Below are 25,129 nucleotides of genomic sequence, written 5' to 3'. Positions count from 1 at the left end.
AGAAAAGATTTTCTTTACAGTGAGAACAGTCAGTCACTAGAACAACCTCCCCAGAGATGTGATAGCATTGCCACATCACAGTAGTTTTCAAGATGCAATTGGACAGGGTGCTGTCCAATTAGATAATCTAATCTAGGCTCTCTTTCCCATAAAGTGACCTTCTGAGGTCACTTAAACCTGGGCCGCTCTGTGATTCTGTGATATAGGATGGTGCACACTTGGTTAGCCAACATTCACAGACCAACAGTGTTAAGAAGCCAGTGATACTTCTAAGACAAACCAAGCCGAAAAGCCTAAGACTTAAATCTAGAATTTCTCAATTAATGGCAAACTCCACATCATAGAGTCATAGGATCATACAATCGGGTTCCAGTAATTTTCCACCCTCATGGTAAAAAAAAAAATTCTTCTTCACGTCCAGCCTGAATCTCCCCTCTTTTAGTCTTAAAACCATTACCCCTCATCCAATTGCAACAGGCCCTGCTAATTATGATTTTGGTTTCTTTCTCATCTGTTAATGTCTTTCATTATGGGTTAAATAGCTATCATGAGTTAAATAACCATCATGGGTTAAATAACCCCAGGTTTATAATACAAAATTAGTAATAGTTTACTTTTTTTCCATAAAAACTATACACATCTTACGTGTACATACAATGCAGGTGATACAACTTTCAGATACAGAGATCTATCCCTTTAAAAGAAACACAACAAAAAAGCTGAAGCCGAGTTTCTCCCTTCATGAAATAAAATCTTATTTAAAACAAGAGCCCTCTTAAGGAAATGCATTTAGAGGTGTATGGAACTATTTGACATTTCAGAAGCATTATGTCAATAGTAGCTGATCAGATTCACTTGACATGTTGGTGATAAAACCATCTCACAAATCAAATACAGGATCTGTACAAATTTTGTAAAATCTAGTCCCAGAGCTCTTCCCAGAAAATAATTGTTCACTCAGTTTGAGCATATAGTTACTGATTTTAACAGCAAGTAATTTTTAAAATTAGTTTACAATGCCAGAATGCAGTTTATAGTCTACAAACTCGAAAAAAAAAACCCCAAACCCTCCCACCCAACCAAAACACAGCCACCAGTTCAGAGTTACAAGAATAAGAACACAATATGAAAAAAAAAAGACACCTTAGAACCAAGCCAGGGGACTCTAAAATTGGCTTTTCACATAAAATCTCTAAACAGTGTTTCTTTACCCTGAAAGACAAAGTATGAAATTTATATCTTAATTATGGCAAACATACAGTTCAATAATTAGATTTAAATTTTATCTCACAAGACATTTTGATACTATTTTCTATCACAATTCTAACTATTCCTCTTTCTTACTTTTGTTCTTCAAGTAAGAGAGACATGCATTACTTTTATCTTGCACTGACTGAGTTCATACAGCTTGGGGATCAATCCTTTCAACCCAAGCACTTTGTTCTCTGCCCAGTATTCTGACACATGCCATGTGCTATTAACGATTTGATGAATGAAATGAAAGCATGTGACCACCTACCCACACACCTTGGCAGAGGTGCGCTCCATACACGCCGACCACCTCCCAGGCAGGTAAGTTTGTTAGCACCTTCCAGGCGATACCCAGGGAAACAAGAAAAGATCAAGGAATCTCCAACACCAAAATGAAAACCAATTCGCCTACTGAAGGCAGGAACACCAGGATCATCACATGGTTCCAGATCATATTCTGAAAACAATAAAACATCATATCTAAATAAATGGGACAAAAAATAAAAATAAAATATATTTTTAAAAGCTTACTAAATCAGCTGCCTTGTGTCAGTATGGAACACTTGGAAAACATGTATTTTTGAGTTGTGTTCTCTACTAAAAACCAGTACTGTTTCTGTATGTCTGCTATGGCTAAATATGCTGTAATAATGTATCTATCATGTCCCACTCACACAACATTTTTTTCTTTTTAATTTCAAGGGCTGTAATCAGCTTATACTGTAAATGGTTTACTATAACTTTAATTACATCCTTTACATATAATCCATATAATTCTTGGCTCATCTGAACTCCCAAACAGTTTTAGAAGTGAGACTTACAGTTAAAACAAAATAAAATTGTGTAGTGAAGAAAATCTAACCAAAAAGTCAAACAAAGGGTCAGGTGAATGAAAAGACAATGTCCACATTTTCAGAAAGTGTGCTTGAGCTTCCTAAGTAAATCTAAACTCCTACTAAGGTAATTTCCATTTGGTGCCTTTTAGAAATCCTACAGGTGTCATTCAACTGAATATAGAGATATATATATATGCATGTATTTTAAAGAAGTCTCAAGTGCTTAATTTTTTTTTTGTCTTTTTTATAACTATGCATCAGGAATGACTCAGGTGGAGACAGAACAAATTAATGGGAAAAAAAAATCAGGGCTGTTACATACAGAGGGAGGGACTACATCAAATTGAGAAAATGTCTGAACTACACATTCTGGTTGTATGAAAATAAGGCAACACACTCACCCATTTGTGTCATTAGCTTAATGTACCTGGTAATGTTTCTGAAAATAGTTATTTAATATAAATGGTGGCATATGATGTCTACCTATGTGTATGTCAGCTGTAGGCAGGGCATAAAACTTTGCTTATGTTCAAAAAAATTCTGCGATCCACATGGTCTACAATTTTCCCCCTTCCATTCATAATAATATTTTGTCTATTTTTCTACAAGTTACCTAGCCCTCTACCATTTTGAGTTATTTATACACTATCAGAGATTTTTAATATTCACATTTACATTCCTAACTTGCAAAACTGCTGAACTCTGATTTAGTTATTCCAAAGTGCTTTTTTGACCCTTAAGTTTCCTCCAGGCTTGTTTTCCACACTGTTGATGGTTCTCTGAGAACAGAGAAAACTCCTTAAAACAGTCATATCACTAGCATCCTTCTCAATCTTTTAGCTACTTATAAACCTTAGCCAGTTTTCTACGATAGAGACTATACAACTTTTACTGACTTTTTACTAGTGCTTCATAATGTTTATGCTATATACAAGTAAAAATATTATCTGGAAACAGTTTCTAACTGTTTAAGAGTTTCTAACGTTCTGTTCAGCAGAATGGAATTTCTTACCTGAAAACGTGATGTTGAAGCCTTCATAAGAAATTGAAAAATCAGATATAAATCGAAGCTGTGCAGTAAAATTTCCAAAGAGACCAGCTTTAATTGTAGGGGGTAAGACTGAGCCAGTTAACCTGGCTACTGGTTCTGTGAAGCTGCCATCTTCAGTGATAAGCAAATAGTCATGAGAGCTCTCAAGGTGAAAGGTATGAAAAACCAGCTGTACACCTTTAAAAACATTAAAGAAAAATGAAAAGCATTTACTAGGAAGTTTTTGCCTCTTTTATACATAATGTCACAGAAAGTCAATCTTACATTATATGGAAAGATTTTTAGAAAGTCACACATGGGATCAAACCCTAAAATTCAGAAAAAAAACTTGCAGAAAGCACTTGGGCTCAAACAATATGCACAGTGTGGATGTTTGTTTAGCTCACTGTAAATCCATAGTTCTCATAAGAGAATTGATAGGATTCAGTGTTATTTGTAAACACAGCACTCTGAAAAATCTGTATTTGTATTGTATAGATTTTATTCAAGTTCCTGTATGCATCTCTAATTTATAATCTCTACCATGATCTCACTATTGAACGAGGAGACATACTTTAACAAGTGACTAAAATTTTGCGTTCATGTTTTATTTTTCCATTTCCTCCAAAACAATTCTGTTTTTGCTCTAAAAGTAAAATAATACAAGGACAAAGCATGTACAAGTTTCCTGCACAGTCTTCCATATGCAGAGATTCATATTTTCTGGGACCAGTCCTTTTCATGACTCTTTTTTTCAGTTGGCCAACTTCCAGTGCAGTGATGAACGAAATTTTTAACTACAGTTATGTTTTCAAATACAATTATTTACTCTGGGGAACAACATTCTTCTTAGAAAGTCTTCTCATATAGTTTACATTTAAAATGCCACATAAGTTTAAAACAAAATCTAATCTGCAAGAAGATTTAAATAGTAGAAACTTCCAACACAGTTCTTGGACTATCACTCTTAAAGACTATCACAAAGACTTTCTATGACAAGAAAAGGAGATTAAGGAATATTTTTATTATGTTTTGATTCAGTGGTATGAAACACATCTTGAGTACTTCCTAGGCTTTTTTCCTTAGTTCTTTTACACGTTTCTCTAACAATTAAGCTAGCAAGCTTAACTGTGCATCCAAATATTAATCAGCTGTATATGTAACAGAAAGATGTATCATTTTTAGCCTTAATAATTTAAGTTTGAAATCTAAGGTTACTAATATACAGATCAAATCTGCTTATTCATGCTTAATAATGAAGAAGAGCTATCAACAAGGTCCCAACAGCCTTCACTGAAAAATGTAGTGCTATTTAACAAGTAACTATTATTTTCATATATTTTACTTCTTCTACTTTCCGCCCATTTTTCTGAGACTAAACCACATTTCCTCTGGTAACTGTTAAAAGTATGTTTCTTTTGCAAAACAAACAAACTAGAAACACCACATTTGAACACATTTATTTTGGAAAATTAAACTTCTTCCTCAAAAGAGTGGCAGAAAGCACTGATTAAACTCAGTTCATAAAGGCATTCTATCGAGTGTATGTGTTTGATTTCTTTAAACACAGACATTACATATACACATGTAATTCACATCACATTCTTACCCTTGCCATGTGACACTTCAATAGTCCAAGTGCAGTTTAAAGAGTTTGGATAAAAATCAGGAAAACCTGGCGAAAGAACAGTTCCACTCCTCCCATGAATGTATCCACCACATAAAGCTTAATAAGAGAAAAAAAAAAAAGTTGGGGAGAAAAAACTAAAGAAGTCATACTGAAGTCCTGGGTTTTGTTGAAAAAAAAAATAAAAATAATAATAATTAAAAAAATCTACTTAACTTTTTGAACTACCCTTAAAACTAAGAGTAGGGTCAAGTATAAAAATAAGAAGTTAATTCATCCAAAGCCATGATATTCACACTTGACAACAATTTGTTTATTGATAAATTAGTCCTTAAAAGAGAGTTCATTTTCCATCTACAGTCTATTCGGTTAGCAGAATACAAAATTAAGTAAAACTTTGTTCAGGAATACTGCAAATACTGTAGTAGGATTTAAGAAATAAGATTTGGGGTTTTTTTGTAAACTAAATAAAAAAATCAAATATCTTGCAACTAATTTTCTTGCACTACATATTTAGAAAAGTATATATTTACTTCCATTATAGGAACAATATTATTCCTGAAACCAGATGTATTTTTTTTTAATAATAGAAAAGTTTGGCTCTATTTGATTTCTTCTGCGATGGTCGGGGGGGGGAGAGGGGAGTGTATTTTCCTGTCTTTTAAAGATTCAGATTGTCTCATCATAAGTAATTTATTTGGAACCTAATATTTTGGAAGACACAAGAACTATACTAGGAAACATTTTATGCACACTAGCATTTGCTAAACTAGGCTGCTTAAATTTGCATGGCAAATTAATTAAAGTTTAAGATTTTCATGCTGAATTGCTCACTGATCTTATAAATACATTATGGCTGAGCTTTTTACTCATCGGTTCCTGTCCAGCTTTTTATTTTTTCTTTTTAATTTTAATAAGCTAAATATTTAACAAAGTTTTAAAATAGTTTTAGCCTTCCTCACACAGAGTGATATACTTTGGCATAAACTAGATGGCAAATATACATGACAAAATGTTCAATAAACTTGCGGTATTTGTATGTAAATGTATATATATGTCTATTTAGTAAATACATATATACATGCAAACAGTTCTTTTTTAAAACAACTTCTCAGACTAAGTTGGTTTTTAAAGTTTTTAATGTTTTTTGAGTTTATGTATTATACATGTTTGAAAATAAGTAGAAGGAAAATAAATATTTCTAGCCTGGTTTTCCCTGCAGGTATGTATTCCTGCACATAAGCATGAATGAGAATATGCATGGCTAAACCCACAGTAAGCACACAGTTGATAACATTACTTAATAATGAATAACTTAATTACAGATATCTATTTCATAAAGCCATAAATGAATGGTAGTATACATTCATTCAAAATCCCTCTTCTTCTGTAAAAATTACAGAAGGAAGAAAAATGTTTGACTATGCAATATTTCTTAAAGTAGACATTAAATATTTACAAATAATTTACATAGTTTTAAGTTTAAAATTTAACTTAATTTAATTGATCTGGTTTTATTTAGCTCACCCTCTTTAAAACTGTTTTCACCTTGACATTATAATATTTTGAGAATGACATATTACTTAGAGAGAACTTTAGATATTGTGTCTCTGTACTCAGTTCTTTTTCTTTGTTGGCATGAAACAAAGCAACAAGCTTTTCCCTTAGGGATTTATTCTGCTGATTGAATTTCTGAAGTTGCAATTTTGAGAACATCAGTAGTCTGCTGGTGACTTCAAAATGCTCAGTTAAATCTGTCATATTCAAAAAATTTGGGTCACAACTTCTTGAGTGTCAAAAGGCAAATACGCTAACATAATGATTACCTAAAAGAATATGAGTTTTATTTCATCTTTTTAGACTACTAAATTCAATGTAGTTGAATATGTGAAGAAAAAAGAAGAAACTGAGTGTAATCCTTGTATGATTGCCTAGAGGCCCTACTCTAGAAAGGCTTGAAATTTTCTATTACACACTTATGTTGAAAGTGAAATTATGGGAAATAAGGACTCTCTTTCAATAAGCAAAAACTAACTAGATATTCCCATAGTTCAATACTCATATGTGTACGAAATAAATGAATATTAGTGGTTTAACTCAAAAAAATGCATTCATGAATTTTAGCAGAAAGTAAATTGGAAGAGAACAGGATACTACTCAAAGTTAAGACTCTTACAATAGTGTTCTTCAACCCACTGCAGCAAAGCAAACACAAGGAACCCAAAAAACCAATGGAAGAATACTAAAAATGCTTTGCTCATTTTAAAATTACAGCTTATAGGAAGATTGCTGACACTCCAAAGCTCATCTACTGTGCCAAGAAGATACAGTTTAAAACCTGACCACAAAATGCAGTTGAAAACAGTAGTTTGCTTCTGTCCCTGCAAAGGAGGAACAAGTTGCAATGCTTACGAAGTGAGTGAGTTTGAATGGTAGATTAGTTTGCTTTGTAGTGATTGAGAGCTTTTAACTATATAATAATCTTTTGATAGTTCATATGTTTTGTGCATGGGGCCAGAAGGCTGTAATGTTTCATGAAAGTTCTAGACAATTTCATATTGCATATCCCCCAAAACAATTAATGAACTAAGCAAAATTTCACAGCAAAAATATGTCAAGAAACTTAATAGGCTGATCATGATCTGGTTTAGTACTGAGTATCCCAAATTTTGAGCAATCATTTTGGTACTCATTGTTCCAAGTTTAAAATATAAGTTAATTGGCTTTGCTTTGAAAATGTTACTTGTATGGCATCATTTTCATTCACACTTGAACAGTGGCACCCTCCCAGAATTTTGATTTTTCTGTTGGTGAATATATACCTGTAAATTTCACTGTACATTACAGTATTTGACTGAAAGTTGATACAGAGATGTAAAGTATGGCTTTTACCAATAGTAAAACAATTTTTTAAAGTGTGGATCTTGTTGTAATTAAGGGAGGTAGTAGTAATGATGAGCTTAATTACTTCTCAAAAATAGATTATTTTCCTTGGACTTTAAAGCTGCCATCTGAAAAACTTGATACTTACCATCACAGCTGGGTAACGCATGATTCCACTGATGGTTTCTTTCACATATCAGTGGTTCGTCATCGCTGAGTGTATATCCTGGATCACAGCTAAACGTTACTGTGGAGTGGATGTTAAAGTTGTTACCATGGCGATGGCCATTCACAGGAATCCCTGGGTCGAGGCAGGAATCTGATTCCAGAGTAACACCTGAAACACAGATTTAATTTATTTCCCCTTTTTAAAAAAACAAAAAATGAAAAATAAAAAAAACCTAAACTAAGTAAGACAGAATAAAGAAAGAGCCCCCAAAAGATATTTATTAGCATTGCCTGAGAACTGATGTGGGATATAAAGCATTTTCTCTAGCTGTTGTCAGAGCACAGGTTTTCCATTTTCAATCTCATAGAATAGACAAGCCCAAATGAAGAATAGGAAAAGATTGGAGCTTAAAGTATATTTTATCAAGCAATGAAAAAAGAGCCAACAAAAGCACTGGATATCTGAAACTGTAGGAAGATGTTAAGGTTCAAAGTATGAGTACAGATTTCACTAGTATATAACTTATTTGATTATTCCATTTCATCTATTAAATTTCTGATACTGTGGGACAATTTAACTTTCCCCTGTCACAGTAAAGATTATTTGATTTAGCAAAAAGCAGTGTCAGAATATTGCAGCTGATGAATTCAGAAACTATTTGTTAGTTCCTACAGATACCATCATATGCATTAAAAATAGAAAGACAATGAGCATAGCTTACGCAGTGTGTAACTCTTAAGTGACAGGAGTCATTAGTAATTATGTCTTATAGCACAGATTGAATAGTCTTTGCTAAATAAACCTGAAGCTTTACACTGAACAACGGAAAAAAACCCTGAAAATTATCAAATGAAGGCTCATTAACAGACCATTATCCATTATACTTATAGTAATACCAGACAATTGTGAAATTTAATCATATCATGAGCTGTAACAGATACACACAAGGGAAACGAATAAAGACTCTCTATTGGGATGGAAGGAACTTCTTTTATCTTCTGTTACTATGTGGGGTGGGTTGACCTTGGCTGGCAGTCAGTCCCCTACCCAGCTGCTCTCCTACCTCCCTCAACAGTACACAGGGAGAAAATAATATAGAAAATGAGATGAAAAAGCTTGTGGGCTCAGATAAAGACAGGGAGATCATTTACCACCACAGTAAAAACAGACTCAACTTGAGGAAAATTATTTTAATTTATTGTCAATTAAAAATTGAGTAGGATGGTGAGAAACAAAGACCAAAACTTTACCACCCACACTCACACAGCTGGATTTGCATAGCCAGGTTTTTGTAGCAGTGGGGCTTCTGTGAGAAGCTGATACAAGATTCCCCAATGCCTGACGGAGCTAATGCCTGCCACCTCCAAGATGGACCTGCCACTGGCTAAGGCCAAACTCATCAGTGATGAGTCTGGCACTGCTTGCGTCTCTCAGGGGGGAGGAGGTAGAAAAAACTGGGAGTGAAGTTGAGCCCAGGAAGAAGAGAGAGGTGGAGGGAAGGTGGTTTAAGATTTGGCTTTATTTTCTTATTACCCTACTCTGATTTTAATTGGCAATAAATTAGATAAATTTTCATGAGCCAAGTCTGTTTTGCCTGTAATGGTAATTGGTGAGTGAACTGTCCCTATCGTCATCTTGACCCACACGTCTTCTGTTACATTTTCTCTCCCCTGTCCTGCTGAGTAGAGGAAGTGACAGAGCAGCTTTGGTGGGCACACAGTATCCAGCCAAAGTCAACCCACCACAACACTCCTCTTTCCAGGTTCAACTTCTCCCTCCATTCACAACTCTACTACCTCCCCATTCCATCCCAAGCAGTGTATCAGGAATGGGGAATGGGAGTGTGGTCAGTCTATAGGAATGAAGTAGGAGGAGTTAAAAACTAAGATAAAATAAAAAAGATTTATCAGGACACAAAGTAACGGGTTTAGAATTATAGATATGAGGGTTGGAAGCAGGACTATGAACAAAAATACCACATATAATGACGTTAGCTTGCAGAGAGAAATATTCACTGTACCCTCCAGCTATTCTTACATCTCAGTTAGGATTCAGATTTGAAAGCTTATGATCTAGTTTTCATGAGGTATCCCTGACATACGTAAATTCTTGATGAATAAGTTTCTCTTGGACTTGACTGCGTGCTCTTAATGCAGATGTACCACGTTCGCTGACACAGTGCATTTTTAGATTCCCTTTACCTGGCTTAAACAGTTTAATATAGACTCAAAGAACCCTTTTAAGTCTGTAATATTTACTGTGTATGTGCCCTTAATAAATATTAATTGTGTATGAAATTTTAACTTTGATACACATTAATTTTTTGCAAGCTATACTTCATGCTTTGAGATATGTTAGAGTAGATGGAGGTCCACAGTAGCACTCTTAAAATTCCTTCCTTTTAGGGCACCCTCTTACCCCTGCCTCAACACACCAACTGCTTTGGGATTCTGAGTCACTTATAACAGGCAATCTCATCAGTTTCTTTTTGAAAGGATAACTCTAGCTTACACTGGCTACATTGTTTCTTATTTTTGCAAGGAAACCAAAAGCTGTAGCTACCCTATCAGCTTCAAAGTTCCTGACTGAAATAGTGGTGCTGTATAAATAAAAAAGTCAGCTCAGGCAATAGAGCTTTATTCCCAGGGGAATATACTCCGTAAGTTTTAGCAATCATAAACATAGCTGAAAAGAAAAAAAAAATAATTCTTTGCTTTTGGCAAAGATTTGGGTTTTTTTCATAATAGGAGATAACATAAGACAAGCTTAATAATGGGCAGTACTGAGAGTCCTGACTACAAAAAGACAATATTAAATCATATATGAGAAATTCTGGCACCACGGTGATAAATTTTGGGCTCATATTTGGAAAGAGTTGATTTAATACTATTCATAACAATTGGCTCAGTATATACAAAATGAAAGTCTGGGTGAAAACCATGTCTTTTCTCTCCCACTCTGCATAATGCAATATTTCTCAAGCAAAGCATTCTCAGTAGCTCCCTCAAAAAACGCTCCCTCCACTTCACTCCATGTAGCAGTGGGAATTAGATAAGCAGATAATTCTACCCTACAATTTAATCATTCTCTTTTCAAAGGAACATAACACACAATCCAAAGTAAACAACAAACATAAACCCAAAAGATTTAGTACATCACTGAATTGAAAAATCTGGACAGTCATACTCAAAAACTTTGCTCTGTCAATATTGGCATTTCATCAAATATTTATTAATCTGTTTTTGTTAGCTATATTAGATGCTTCATTGATTATTAAAATACATATTTTGCAAACACTTAGAATAATAAGCTATTTTAGAAACTGATCTAATCATTAGGTCCCATTACATCTGTAAAGAGGAAATTAATTTGTTGCTGTAATGCATGAAGCATACAACAGCTGTACAGTTTTATACACTACATACTCATATACCACATACTTCTATATATTTCATGCATCTACTTTTCCCTTGACACATCAAATAGTTCAAATCATTAGAAAAGGGGAATGTTCGTGTAAGATTGCTAAGAGCTTGTCTACAGAATGCTCATTGCACAAAATGGATGAAGAAAACAGGTAAAAAAACCCAGAAAGTAAACCACGTCTGTGTGCCATAACCACTATGTTACCCATTCATGCTAGCTATGGAGCAGTTGCTGTATTATTCAATAAATCTCAAAAATGTTTTGAACTATGGAAGTGTTTCAGCTGGAAGCAAGAGCGCTATTCTTTGCCATCAGGACAGAATCATCCAGAACATCAATAAGGCAGATGATTAAAGCAATTTTTTGGACAGTAAGAGAAGCATATTGCCTAATAAAGTTGATCATGTAGGTAGACTTATTCTAAGGGAGAATAGTGTGAATTATCTTTGCCTTAAAATTTTTCTTTTGTTTTGTGTTTTTTTTTAATAGAATAGGTAAATGCTTGTCAGAATGCAGTTCCAAGAATTAGAACCAGAGGCCACACAATTAAATTACAAGAGGGCCCATTCTCTGGCACCAGCTTCAAAGCATGACGCAGATAACATTCATACAGATAAAATCTTTAAAGTTTTAAGTAAGACTGTTGCCTTTTGAGAGCACTTTCTAGCTGAAGATGTTCCTAGAACGATGTCCAGGTACTGTATGGGAAGATGATAGCTGGTATTGGCCAAAATCGTACAAGGGATTGTGTTTAAACTGTATGAATGATTACAAGATTGAAGCCAAGACTAGAGATTTTCTAGCTTACTGGATCAGATGTAACTCAAGTGGCCAGAAATGCTTTGCTGTAAATTACAAGGGTAAATTAGGCTTAAAGAACTGAAGCCTGCTTACACACTTGGTCTCTGTGTTTTTCCGGAATGTACTACATTTGAATTGGTGGGTGACTATATTTGAATTGTTTGCTAGCACAATAATGACACTAAAACAAAATAGTGTTACATCACAAAAAACTGATACAGTCAACAGATCTTCAAAATTTGTGTTAGAGAAACTCGTTAATAATGTCATAAAGGATGTGGGGAAACAAAGGTGCTTGAAAATGGGAAGAGAGAAGTGAGAGAGTGAGAAGTGAGAGAGTGAAAGGGAGTAGATGATGAAAGGGAAGAGGAAGGTCGTGCTATTATTACAAGGCCTTTTTTCATTCATATAAAATTTGAAAAAAAATCTTTCTCAAGTAAATACCTGGAGGGTATTTCCAAGTGACAGAGCATAACAGTCAAATTTTATCGAGCACTTCAGTGCATATTATATTTGCTAGTGACTTATGGAAGTCGTTTAGAATGGAAGAGCTAGCATGTCACCTCTGTCCTTATTGCAGAGAGGGAGCACAGGCATTTTAACAGAGTTCTAAACTGAACTGCAAGACTAGCTGCAATTCATAGCTACTAGGCATGAGACTGTTACCATACCTTCCCTCCTGCCTGCCAAGTCATCCGTTTTCTAGACTAGACAGGTACAGACCTTTCAATGACTCCATGTGTCATGTTTTCCATGTTAACAACTTCCTACTTTTTTTAAACCAGGTCCCGAACTAGACAAAATATTCTCTCTGGTCATCAAATGAAGTGATTATTTTCCAAATATTCCTGTACACAGAAATTGTCTTTTCTGTAATTCTTTATTTTGTGTTGTTTTGTTTTGTATTGATGATTAACTACAATGTCCAGAAAATTTGGCTTTCTGCATTACTACTACATTTTTGTCTAAATTGTTTCTGTTCTGTATAAAAAACATCTTTTTCTACTGTATTTTTATCTTGCATTTTTGCATGTCATTTCTCCTTCCCCATTTGTGCATCTGATTATTTTTGTTTTTTTAAATTTCACACCATTTCTTCAGTTAATTTAGTTTGTTTTGAATTCAAACCCTCTCCACTATAGTGCTTGTTATAGCTGTAGGTTGGAATCCTCCTCAGAATTTGTAAGTGTCATCAAAATTGTGAACAAAAACATCAAGTAGTTTTGAATCTAGGCCAGATCACAGTAGGATCCCTACAAATTTGAGTTAATGAACTACTAATTGCTGGCTGCTCTCTATATAATAGTTTTCAAAGTTGTTCACAGCATCACAGAATCACGTTAACGGTTGAGACTGGAAGGAACTTCTCTCTCTACGTCATCTGGTCCAAGTCCAAGCCCCCTGCGCAAACAGGGTCACCCAGAGCTGGTTGCCCAGAAGCAGCCATGTCTGGGTGCATTTTTAATACCTCCAAGAATGGAGATTTCACAGTCACTCTGGGCAACTTTCTGCAGTGCTCGCTTAAGTGCTTATTACACCTGTAGTAATTTCATCTAGACCAAATTTCTGTATTTTCTCTGGAAGACTTCTAAAAGCCTTTTAAATGTCAACACAAAGCTGTTTCCCTCCCCTTCCATTCCCAAATCTGCAAAACCAGTTAACCTGTCAAGAAAGAAATTAGGTTGGTTTGACATAAGCTGTTCTTATCAAATACAAATCATTTGTTCCTTATCACTTTGTTTATCAGCTTGAAACTAGTATCTTTAAAGAGTGAAGATAAAACTAATGTCCTGATCCTTCTGGTCCTCATCATTCTTATTTTAACTTTTTCTTTTCCATCTCTCCTCTCTTTGAAACGTGTGTGCCCTTCTGAAATTGTCTGAAACTTCCCTACAGCTTTAATTTTCAGTGGAATGGAGACTGCTTCTGCTTTGCCTTTAAGTATAGTACAGGGAATTTCAACAGTCCCTGATGAATAAAAATATACTTAATTATCTCAATATTGTGCAGTACCCTCTTTCCATATGCTGTATATTTACCTTGTAGATGTTCACTTAATTGTATATGGTCAAACCTAAGCTTTTCTGTGAATGTTGCAAAACAGGAACAGAACATTTAGTGTTTCCTGTGACAGCTGATGTTCACCTTAGTTTTTATTAAGTAATGATTTTTATAGCTTTCTCTCATTTTGAATATATTTATAGATATTTTTGTTACTGTCTGTCTCCTGTTCTGTACCTAAGTATGTATTTTAGATTTTCTGCTTTTTTCCTAAGAGATCTGTGCTATTCTTTGATGGCCATCTATAGCAATGTTTGAATATATCGAACATTTACATTATTATGTTTTACATTACAAAGGATTTTTAAATAGCTACACAAATTGATAGTATTTTTTCCTTCTTAAAAAAAAAAAAACCAACAAAAACAAAAACAAAAAAAAATTTTCTCAACATTTTGTCAAGTTCACGAAGACTGCATATATGTGGGTTTAAACAAGTCTTTCCCAAAACAAAATCTAACAAAATACATGATTTAATTCACTGAATAAAGGCTTAACCTTATCTTTTTTTTAATACTGATAACATTTCATTTCAGGAAAATCACAACACTAATTTTGCTAGATTTTTTCAATAACCTAAAAGGAAAGTTATTACAAAGATGGGTGATTCTTGACTTTAAACAATTTTCTCTAAGACAATTGTAATGTTTATCAAATACATACTGATGTACATGGTAATATGGGATGATTCCTGTCTCAATGCATAACTGAAATATGATCTCTGTTCCATTTTTCAGATGAATTTTAGTACAGAAAGGAACGTTAATCCATAAATCAACACAGACTTTCAAATAAAGTATCTGGATTTAAGAGATAATTGCTCAATTGTCTTTGAAAATGATCATGCTTTCTTATTTAAGGAATGACAAATTTCAAAAATACCTTAATAAAAGGTGGGCTTACGTTAATGGAATCTGTGGATAAATGTGTTTCTATCTGGTTTCATTTAAGAAAAATACTAAGATCATATAACCTACTTCATATAATGAGGGAAGTTGGGAGATCAGTGAGATGTGAGGCATGAGGCACGCTGGTCAAAAAAAATTTTAGATTACTTATTCTTGATAAAATTGAATGTTTTATCAGTAGTTTTACTTAAAGAATATTATAGGCACTTCCCCCCTCCCCCCTCCTTAGATGCATAAGAATTAACCTACACTGTCTTGCACTAGTTATAAGTGTCATCAAAAAGCTGCATTACAGACATTTAAGGTGGGGAGAATTTACGAATTACCTTCAAATCTGAAGTACCTTTTAAGGAGCCACATTTTTATTAAAGCTGTATTACAGGCATATTTCAGCTTAATAGAATACGACTGCCATCTCAGTAGCAACTCAGTACACCTTATACTAAGCTTCTGCTTCACAGTTCAGTGATTTCATTTATCAAGGTTATTACTATAATTGGACGATTTTTAGGATACTTCCAAATAAGACAGTTATCTGAATTCTCAAAGAAAATATTCAGAAACTCTTCTTACAACTTACAATTGACTGCCTTTTCTTTTATAAGTGTGAGAAAAGTGAAGCAAATAAAAGTTCTGTTGTGATATCTTTAATGTTAGCAACTTCTACAGTTACTCCTATATTATTTATATATATATATGCGCTCCTATATATGTATACTCTTTTCATAGTCAAAAGACATCTGATCAGCCCACTCAGGGCAAACTAATGGGAAAAAAAAAAAAAAAAATCAGCAAAATTACAAGAGGTATTTTTTTCTCTCAATATGTTTCTAGAGCCATCCTATCATAACCAGGATGTCTCCACGGATCTGGTAGACATGGTAAAGGACTTGTGCAAGATCCAAATATCTGCTACCATAAATGGTAACTAGGTGGCATAGTATCTAAAATAATTCTAACTCTCCATGGTTAGAATTGAATACAGCCCCTGGATTCTACATCAGAGTTTACTGAATTGCTCCCTGGACTCTACTGATTGCATTGATTAGATCTCCTCTGCCCAGAATGTAAGCTTCAGGCTCTTGACACTTCTATGTTGACACTGAAATTTAAATGTTTAATCTGCCGACTGATGCCATTTGCAATGACATAAAAGCATAAAAGAAACAGCAGTCACCGTCTGTAACTAAGAAAGGATGTTAAGCTTTCTGTTAATACCTATTAAAATTCAACTGTCAAATGACTAATGGGAAATATAATTCACAAAAAATAAACAAGTTCACTGAAACTGAGAACTTAAAATTATGTACTTTTAAAACAATTCACTTCATATTCTTACTTACTTCTAAGCAAAAAATACCACCAGCCACCCTTTTAAATGTTACTTCTACTGAAAAAGAAAGATGTCAGGGAGTCAATCTGCTCAGAAAGAGCCTGTGAGAAAAAAGAATTAGCTTTTGTTATGACTTTCAAAATTTGAAATATATTTTTTGTATAAGAAGGCTTTTTTTATATATATTCTATGAATGGGAACTATATGTAAAAGAAGATGAAGACCATTTACTAGCCTTCAGTCGTCTTTTCTTCTTACAGATCTAACCCAATTTCCAGGTTTAAAGTTCACGAATCAAGTCTAATTCTGACATTTTATCAGGCTACCTAGAGAAACAGCACTGAACAACTACTGTCATGTGTGCAAGATATTAACTTTTTCAACAAAGCTAAAAAGTGAATATACAAATATATTCTAAATAATTGTATAATTAGACCTTTCTCTTTAAGAATGTGTAGAGCAGATATTTTATTACTAACTGTTTCGATTTTCCACAGGGAAAAAAAAAGAAAAGGCATCTACCTGTCAAGGGCCTTAAAATAAAACACGAAATTACAAATATTTAAGGACTGTCTTACAAAATCTAACAGCAACATTTAGATCCAATACGATCAGGGAAAATAAGCATCTGCGGGTAACTCATGCAGAAACCTACCTATTGTTCCTTGTCTTTACATGATTTAGTGGCCTTACAGTTTATCATACTATCTGTTCAGCCATTATCACCATGTCTGAGCCAAAGCTAAAAGAAGCCATGCAATATTTCCAACTCTTGATGTAGCTATGAAATACAAGTTTGGGCACTCATTCCAGATTCAATATGACAGCAAATTTTCTACAATGAGATTAGTTTCCAAACAAGAATGCTTGATAAAACCAATGTTATTTGTTTAGTACAAATGCACTAAACACATAAGCTCTCTTTATTCAGTACTTAAGTGAATGGCTATAGTACCATATAAAGATCAGTGTGACTTTAAACCATTTATTATATGTCATCCACAGATAAGGTCCAATTCTGCTTGGTACTGCAAACGTGTATTAAAACCAGATAAAGAGAAAAAGACAGATAAAGTGTATGTGTGTGTGTGTGTGTAGGAAACGAATGGACAGACACACATACCAAATAAACCCCAAAAGGACAATATATCTTTATGTATAAAGACATATTTCTGAAACTACTTTCCATTTGGTAAAACACCTAGGTCCATAAGTATTCTAAATGAAAAAAGAACTCCTGAAGAAAAGAATTCTAAAATTAATTGCTTAAGAATTATCTGTCAACACAGAGTAAACATTATTTGTTCTTATATAGATGTAATTACTTAAGTTTGTTCACATTTGTTTGCTCATTTTTAAATTGAACGTTATTTTCAAAATTAAATAAAAATCCATTAGAGAAATATCAGACTTACTCTCATAGTGAATTAGGAAACCAATGCTGGAACGACTGCTGTCTGTAGTGAACAGCAGATACATGTAATTTCCAGTACTGATGAGGAACTGGGGTGCTTGTGTTCCGTGGTATTCTCCAATTAATGGCGACGAGTTACCTGGCCCATCTCTCACTTCCAAAGTATCATAATTGACTTCAGTCTGAAATCTGAAAAGACATATGCAAGTCAGCTGGTAGGTAGAGGAATGGTGTTATTTTCTTTAGCTGTCAGGAATGCAACCTATATGTAACTGATGAAGAATATCATACATATAAAAATTTGTCTATCTATAGATCCATCAGTGTATTACTGAGGATAACAACTAAGGAAGGTTTTACACAGCTTTTTCCTTGCTTTGGTGTATAAAATTCATAAGGGATATAATATACTTCAGATCAACCATATGACTGGGCTTCAGAAAGACATTTAGTGAGGAATCCAGGTACAAAAATGCCAACTGTCCCAAAGAAAAGTGCATTATTAAGATCCAAGAAATTTCTTGCCCTCAGCCTAAATAATAGCTGGACATCCTAGGAACTTCTTCAAAAGTATTTCCTTATTTAATCACAATAATTTCATTATTTAATATTTTCAATTTGACAAAAGTTGTTTTACATGTTCAGCTGTTTAATTTTTTATCGAAAGATTTTTAACTAATGCAGTCTGCTACTCTACTTTTAAATAATTATTTTTCTCCTATGAAGTTTAGCAGTACAGAACCATTAAACTTAAATCAAGCCCTCATTTTTAAATCTGTTACAGTTACAATAAGCTGAATTCCTTAGTTTATCTCAGTGTGTCAAAAATAAAGATAATATAGATAAGAATGGAAAAAGAGACTGACAAGACAGTTGATTTACAAGAATGAATAATTTTAAAATCAGCCGCAGAGTCAATGTCTGTGTCAATCACTAAACCACATCACATTTCTCCAGTTCATAAAGGATGTCTGTGCATGCAGTCATCCACTACTAGCTGTTCTTAAATAAAAAACCTCAAATCTGCTCTTTTTGTAGTTGAAACTTTTACTGGCATTTTTTCATATCAGATGCTTTTCAAGGCAATTTGTGGTTATATCGGATAATGTTGCAAACTGCAGCATCTAAACCATGCACACATCAATTTTCCTGCCAACAAAGTTGGTGCCATTACACAGATACCTGTGCTGGTCTAAATATATCTGCCTGCAAACCCAATATTCTTATTTTCATAAGCTGTTAATCTTTCAGAAATGCATATGTTCTGAAATTTTATCTTCTCCTATGGGGCTTATTACTTGAATTTCTGAGAGCAACAAACTGTCCCCCTACATAATACAACACTTTTTTCAAAGAGAACATCCTTACGCTGTCTTGCCAATATGGGACACATGTTTAGTTGGTCTGGAGACAAGAAACTGTGTTTTTCTGATTAAAGAAAACTCCAAATTATTAAACATTCAGAAAAGTGAAAATATATGGGGCATTCCTTCAAAATGTAAATAAACTTTACACTTTTTTAGGCAATGATGGCAGAATGAACAATTTTCCCAGCTAGGCCATTATATTTTACAGACCAATTAGCACTGATCATGTAAAATCATCTTCACAGACACATCAGTATCAGTATTAGCAAGTCCAGATTTAGTAGCTATTTACTAGTCTCTATAGTTCTTCTGTCATGATGCCCTGAAAACAAAAGCACATTCAGAAAGTGGAAAGTATTCGTTTGCTGAACTATCAGAGCTAATGACTGCTTGGAAACTGACAGGCACTTCTTACTATTCCTTCCTATTCAGACAGAAAACTCTCTAGCTTTATGGTGCTTTCAACCAAGCTATCTACTTTATTTGGATATGTTGGCTGAAATCCAGATGATGGCTTTCACTGCTATCTATCTGCTCTGACAGTAGAACACAGGGCTTGCAGGCTTGCTAACAGATGCAGCATTTTCAGGACCAGTTTCTGGCAGTGAATCCAGCTAGTATGGAATGGCCTACATCCATGCTATTAAATACATCCTTTAGCCTCTCAAACAGGGAGAGATTATTCAAATTTCCTATTATGAATGGTTGCTTGCCCACACTAACTCCTGGCCATGCTTGATAACTATTTGCGAGAATGTTAATTGGCAAGCTCAAGGAGTATGTTAGAGACTATTTCAACAATTTAACTGCACAAATACATGAGTTCTTGTGTTTGGGAAGGTCCTCTGGTTCTGTTTAATTTACCAAAATAGACAGTCACAGAGGGCATCAATGAAGTACTTGCCAGTTTTTCAGTACATTTCCACTTTTTCAGAGATTATACATTGATTCACCCTGCAGCAGAGTGAGGAAAACAGATACTGCTAGGCTGGTTTAAATACCTTATTTGTACTCATAATGGATGGACTTGAGATTAATAATTCAATAGTTCAATTATTTTGACAGTTATGTTTGTGAAGGAAACTAATTAGGAATAAAGGGCTCTCAGCCAGCAACTGCAGTTTTCTTAGCAGGGCAGTATGATAACAGGGGATTTCAAACCCTCGCTGGAACAGAAAACTTAGTAACTCTTAGAGGAATTGCTACCCGTTAAAACAACCTTTATTCTCAGTAGGTTCTTGCTCATGTCAAACTTAGAAATTCATTTGTAGTTCACTTGTCTATTTTTGAGGTTTGGGGGGGGAACATGTTTTTGTTTCGGTTATTTTGTTTGTTTGTGTTTTTTTTGTTAATCTTTGCACTGTCACTGAAATAATAAATCAAGATAATTTATCATTGAAAATTCTGCATCTTTACTGAAAATAAATAAGAGTTATTTTGGGGGCTTTTAATTTATTTTAATGTTTATTAGCCTACTTATGTTAGTAAAAGGTAGGATGTTCTCCAAATGTTCACACAGAATTCTGAAAGGACTATGTTATAACACTACGCTATACTATTCTTCATAAATAGGTAGGTAGGTTTTGAATAAGGAGGTTTGTTTTACAGACTATCCAGTAAGTTTTCATCTGTATTCAAAGTACCAAAAATTTTCCAGTCAGCAGTTACCCTTCCAGTCCCTTTCTTTATGGCTTGAATAAACTAGACTTTACTTTTTTGTTACCCTTCCAGACATTAGTCATGATCTGAAACATGAAAAGTTTCAATGTAAAATTTTCACAGGGTTATACAGTCATTTGCTGCTATTTCTGTAAAGTTACTAAGTACTCTGGTTAGGCACATTTGTCAAGCAACATTAAAGCTTTATTAGCTCAAGAGTGAGATAATTTACATTATGAATATCAAATTCGTGCAAGGTTTCATTCTGGCAGCTGTATCTTTGATGGCAAGTCAGATAGCTAAGTATAGAAGAGTTCTATTTTCCCCAAACTAGACAAAATACTTGACAATTAATTGACAAAACTCAAGTAGTTGATTCTGTTATTTATTTGATAGTGATTTTGCTTACTGATTTGTAATTTGCTAACATTATATCTGACAACAGAGTTAGTTTCTTGCAAGTAATAAAAATGTTTTCCATCTGATTTTCATTTGGGTAGCAAAGCCTTCATGTGAACAAAAACCCCAAAACTTTATTACAAAAGGGAGATTATTATACTATTATTAATATCCCAAAGTATAACACTTTTCATGAAATGTAGTAAAACCACATAATTTTCTAAACTTGCCAGGAAAGTGCTTTCAATTTCCAAAGAAAGCAAAGAGATGTTTCCTCTCTGTTTACCAAAATTAACATGCTTAATGGTAACATCGTTTTGCAATTGAAACATTTAGGGAATGGAGACAACCTTTCTTAATAATTGTCTGCTGTACTTTATATGTGAATCAGAATTCTCCATTCAAAAATCAGGGTAAACTCCAAGTTCTTCGACTTCATTGCAGTTCGATTTGTACATAAAGTTCTAGAATTCTGTTACTGGAATATGTGTGTGCAGCTGTCTAAAATTCAGTAAATTTAGTCCTTAAACTAGACCATATGCCATAGGAGCCTGTTTCCCATTAATTTCCTCAGAAATATAGTGATCATACTGTTAAGGTCATAGTCAGTCATTCAAACATCTGCAACTTCACTCAACACATTTCCTTTTATAAAATTAAAATGCTCCATCTTACAACTAACATGGCTTTTTGCTTTCACTGCATTTGGGAAGACATCCCTGGACCCCAGGCTTCTGATGATTAATTAAAAAAAAAAAAAAAAAAAAGCTGGCAAATTAGTGTAAGCTTCTAATTAATATATTAAGTCTTTAATGAGGAAAAAAAACCCAAAACAACCCAGCAACTTAAAATTTGGGAACTTCCTGCTGAATGCAATGAAAGCAAACAAGCCTTTGTTGTTGCAAGAGATAACACAGTAACTTTATGAAAGCTGTTTAAACAGTACCCATTCTTCTCTGGTATTGGTCATTCTCTCCTTCATCCCTGACCTTAATGCATTTATATTAAGAAAACAAAACAGGCCTGGGAAAAGGATATTGTAAACTAAACATACAAACTCTTTTAATGTTCTCCCCTACATGACATTTCATGCCTCTAATCACATTTACAAAAGCTTCTATGCATGTGTTAGTTTTCATTCATATTTCTTGACAATGCTACCAGAACTTTAGCAGCTCAGTGACCAGTGTATGTTCAAAATGTGTAATTTTATTTATATATCAAGGTGGATATATCTTTTTCTTACATGATTCACATTGGATTTACTTAATCTACCTGCAATTTTGTTGCCCAGACATTCAATCTTGTAAGAATCTTCAGCAGTTCTCCAGTCATCCCTTTTTTTTTAATACCCTGAATAGCTTAGTATTATTAGTCTAATCTTCTCCTTTTTAGGATTATTTCTGAACATGCTGAACAGTTTTGAACATAACAGATCTCTGTAGAACACCCAGAATTCCACTGTGAGACTTTTATTGTCTGTTAATTAAGTTTTTATTCATGTAATGTCCTTCCTTGTATTAAAATGATGCTTAGGTTTTTAACAGTCCTTTGCAGGGTGAGGTGCAAAACACAAAACTTGCATTTTGAAAACCCAGGTAAACTATATCCAACACATTTCTATGCTTTCTGACACCATCAAAGAATTCTAATAAGTTTCTGAGATAGGATTTCTTTTACAAAAGCCATATCAACACTTCCTCAGTGTATCATATTTATCCATGCTTCCACTAGTGCTACACTTTGTTACAGTTTTTGCACTAGGCATCCAGTATTGCAGTTCTTTAGATCTCCACAAAAGTTTTAAAAGATATGGTTCCTGAAGTGCACAGGTATCAAGACAGTTTTAAAAGAACAGTTACAGTTACACACCACGTTCAATTGTTCAGCCATCTCATCTTTGTACTCATCCAGGACTCCACGGAGGATGTTGTCTAGTTCTGGTGACTCACTTTGTGTATCACCACCTCTATCAGTGGCACTTCAGTCTGAGACAGATATCCCAGTGAGTTCCCCAAAATGAAGAATGTTTCAAATCTTATGTTTACATGGGTGCAAGAGGGAAACAAACCAACCAATGGAAGTGATACATGCAGAAACTCACTGAGCACATTAAAAATACCACTTTTAAGTTCAGGAATGTCCTGACTTGCAAATTAGAGAAGGAAATATCAGATACATTTATCTGGTCCTCACACTCTTCCCTAGGACTCCGCATTTTTGTCCCTGTGAGTGACACAGTATGAAGATGGATCTTTGATTTGAACCAGTAACAGTCACTTTTACATTCTTCTGCCCTTCTCTCTATTAACTTGCACCCCTTTTCATTTCTGCTAGTAGAAATAGAAGGGTGAATGATAGTGGAAAATTTTGCTCATCACTGTTGACTCCATGTGAAGGTGAAACTAGACACAGATTATTGCCTCTCCTCTCACATTGCCTGTACAATAGAAGTCACTGCAGCCTAGCTCCAGGTGCTGTCTTTCGTACTGTCCTTTTCATTTTTTTGTCAAATGGAATATTCAGCATGAGATTAGTATCTAGATCAAACACCTAAACAAATGGTTATTTTTTAATTCTTTTACAAAGATGAAGGGTGAAGATTTTTTTTTTTTTTAATATTCTTGTTTTAAGCACTTTCTTTGAAAAAGAAAAAAATCGCAATTTTTGTATGGTTAGACAAAAGTGCTAATTGAGGTCACAATAATTACAAAAGGATTAAACAAGCTGCGGTTCATACTCCTTGTGTGTAAATGCACTTTCACTACCTCCTGACTCTACATAAGAGGTAGACTAGGCTGAAAATTACTCTCTTTAACAAAAGATTATTATTCCAAAAGAAGCTTACACACTACACAAGGACATAATCCCATGCATTCCAGTCGCTCTAATTTAGGTCCAATTAATTTTTGCAAGTTAATTGAAATGGTAATTTCAGTTAGATACTTTGAAACTAAGTTTAAGCCTCTGCCTTTAACAATATTCTGATGTCTGGACATCTTTTTCTTTCTTGTTTTGATCTCACTGTCAGTACTCATGGTGAAACCTGAAGCACCAAAACAAACCAAAATCTTGATATCCCCTGCGATAGCATATTCTCACCTGTCAAAAGTGATCTTAATGGAATGTCCTGGTCTCGCTTCAATCACCCATTCACAATTAAGTGAGTCCTTATAATATCCTGGCCACCCTGGTGGTAAGATAAAACCACTTGATGCTGTCAAATGTCCACCACATGGGGCTGAAAGAAAAAAGCATGTATATTTGTATCATACAGAGTATTTCTAATACAATGTTATATTTTCAAAGAACTTAAAAAAATTGAATTAAAAATCACAGAAAAATAAGTTTCATAGAATCATAGCATGGTTTGAGTTGGAAGGGACCTTAAAAATCATCTAGTTCCAACCCCTCCCTGCCACAGGCAAGGATACCTTCCATTAGATCATGTTGCTCATGACCTGCCCTTGAAGGTTTAATATACAACACAACTAAAATTTCTACGTTATATTATGAGCACTTTGTTTTCTTCAGAATCATAAATCTTGAAAGGTATCTTATCATAGCTTATTACTCTACATATCTTAACACACAGATCATGACACTTGCTTTTACCATCATTTTTTAGATCTAGTGTGATTCCACAATTATGTGGAAATATTGAACAAATTGTTCCGAGTAAGTTACGGCTAATTATTTTCATTGTACTGTGCCATCTTATGCTTAAACAGACTTTCTTGTATTTCAGTTCATGTTCATTGCCCCTTGTCCTGTCAATGGACACCACTGAGAAGTACCTGGCTCCATCTTCTTCACACCATCCCATCAGGTATTTATACGCAATGACATGATCACTCCCAAGCCTTGAGCCTTTTCTTCTCCAGTCTAGACAACCCTAGTTGTCTCAACCTCTTCTTGTAAGATAGATGCTCCAAGTCCTTAATCACCTTTGTGACTCTTCACTA

At 34.2% G+C, this 25,129-nt stretch overlaps 1 protein-coding gene across 4 annotated transcripts in view; it reads right to left on the bottom strand.

The window, feature by feature from the left end:
- CSMD1 (CUB and Sushi multiple domains 1) overlaps positions 1–25,129 on the bottom strand; it is a 1,137,242-nt gene that overhangs the window by 259,682 nt on the left and 852,431 nt on the right. For all 4 annotated transcript variants that reach the window (XM_030490098.1, XM_030490097.1, XM_030490096.1 and 1 more), the window contains 6 exons: positions 24,267–24,405; positions 17,741–17,928; positions 7,776–7,964; positions 4,727–4,843; positions 3,100–3,315; positions 1,520–1,708 (listed from right to left, as the gene is read on the bottom strand). In XM_030490098.1, coding sequence (XP_030345958.1) covers positions 1,520–1,708; positions 3,100–3,315; positions 4,727–4,843; positions 7,776–7,964; positions 17,741–17,928; positions 24,267–24,405 — 1,038 coding nt within the window. The remainder of the gene's footprint in view (positions 1–1,519; positions 1,709–3,099; positions 3,316–4,726; positions 4,844–7,775; positions 7,965–17,740; positions 17,929–24,266; positions 24,406–25,129) is intronic.

Source organism: Strigops habroptila, chromosome 6 (assembly GCF_004027225.2).
Source record: "Strigops habroptila isolate Jane chromosome 6, bStrHab1.2.pri, whole genome shotgun sequence".
NCBI lineage: Eukaryota > Metazoa > Chordata > Aves > Psittaciformes > Psittacidae > Strigops > Strigops habroptila.
The sequence above is the reverse complement of the archived record's forward strand: the minus strand, read 5'-3'. Positions and strand labels throughout refer to the sequence as shown.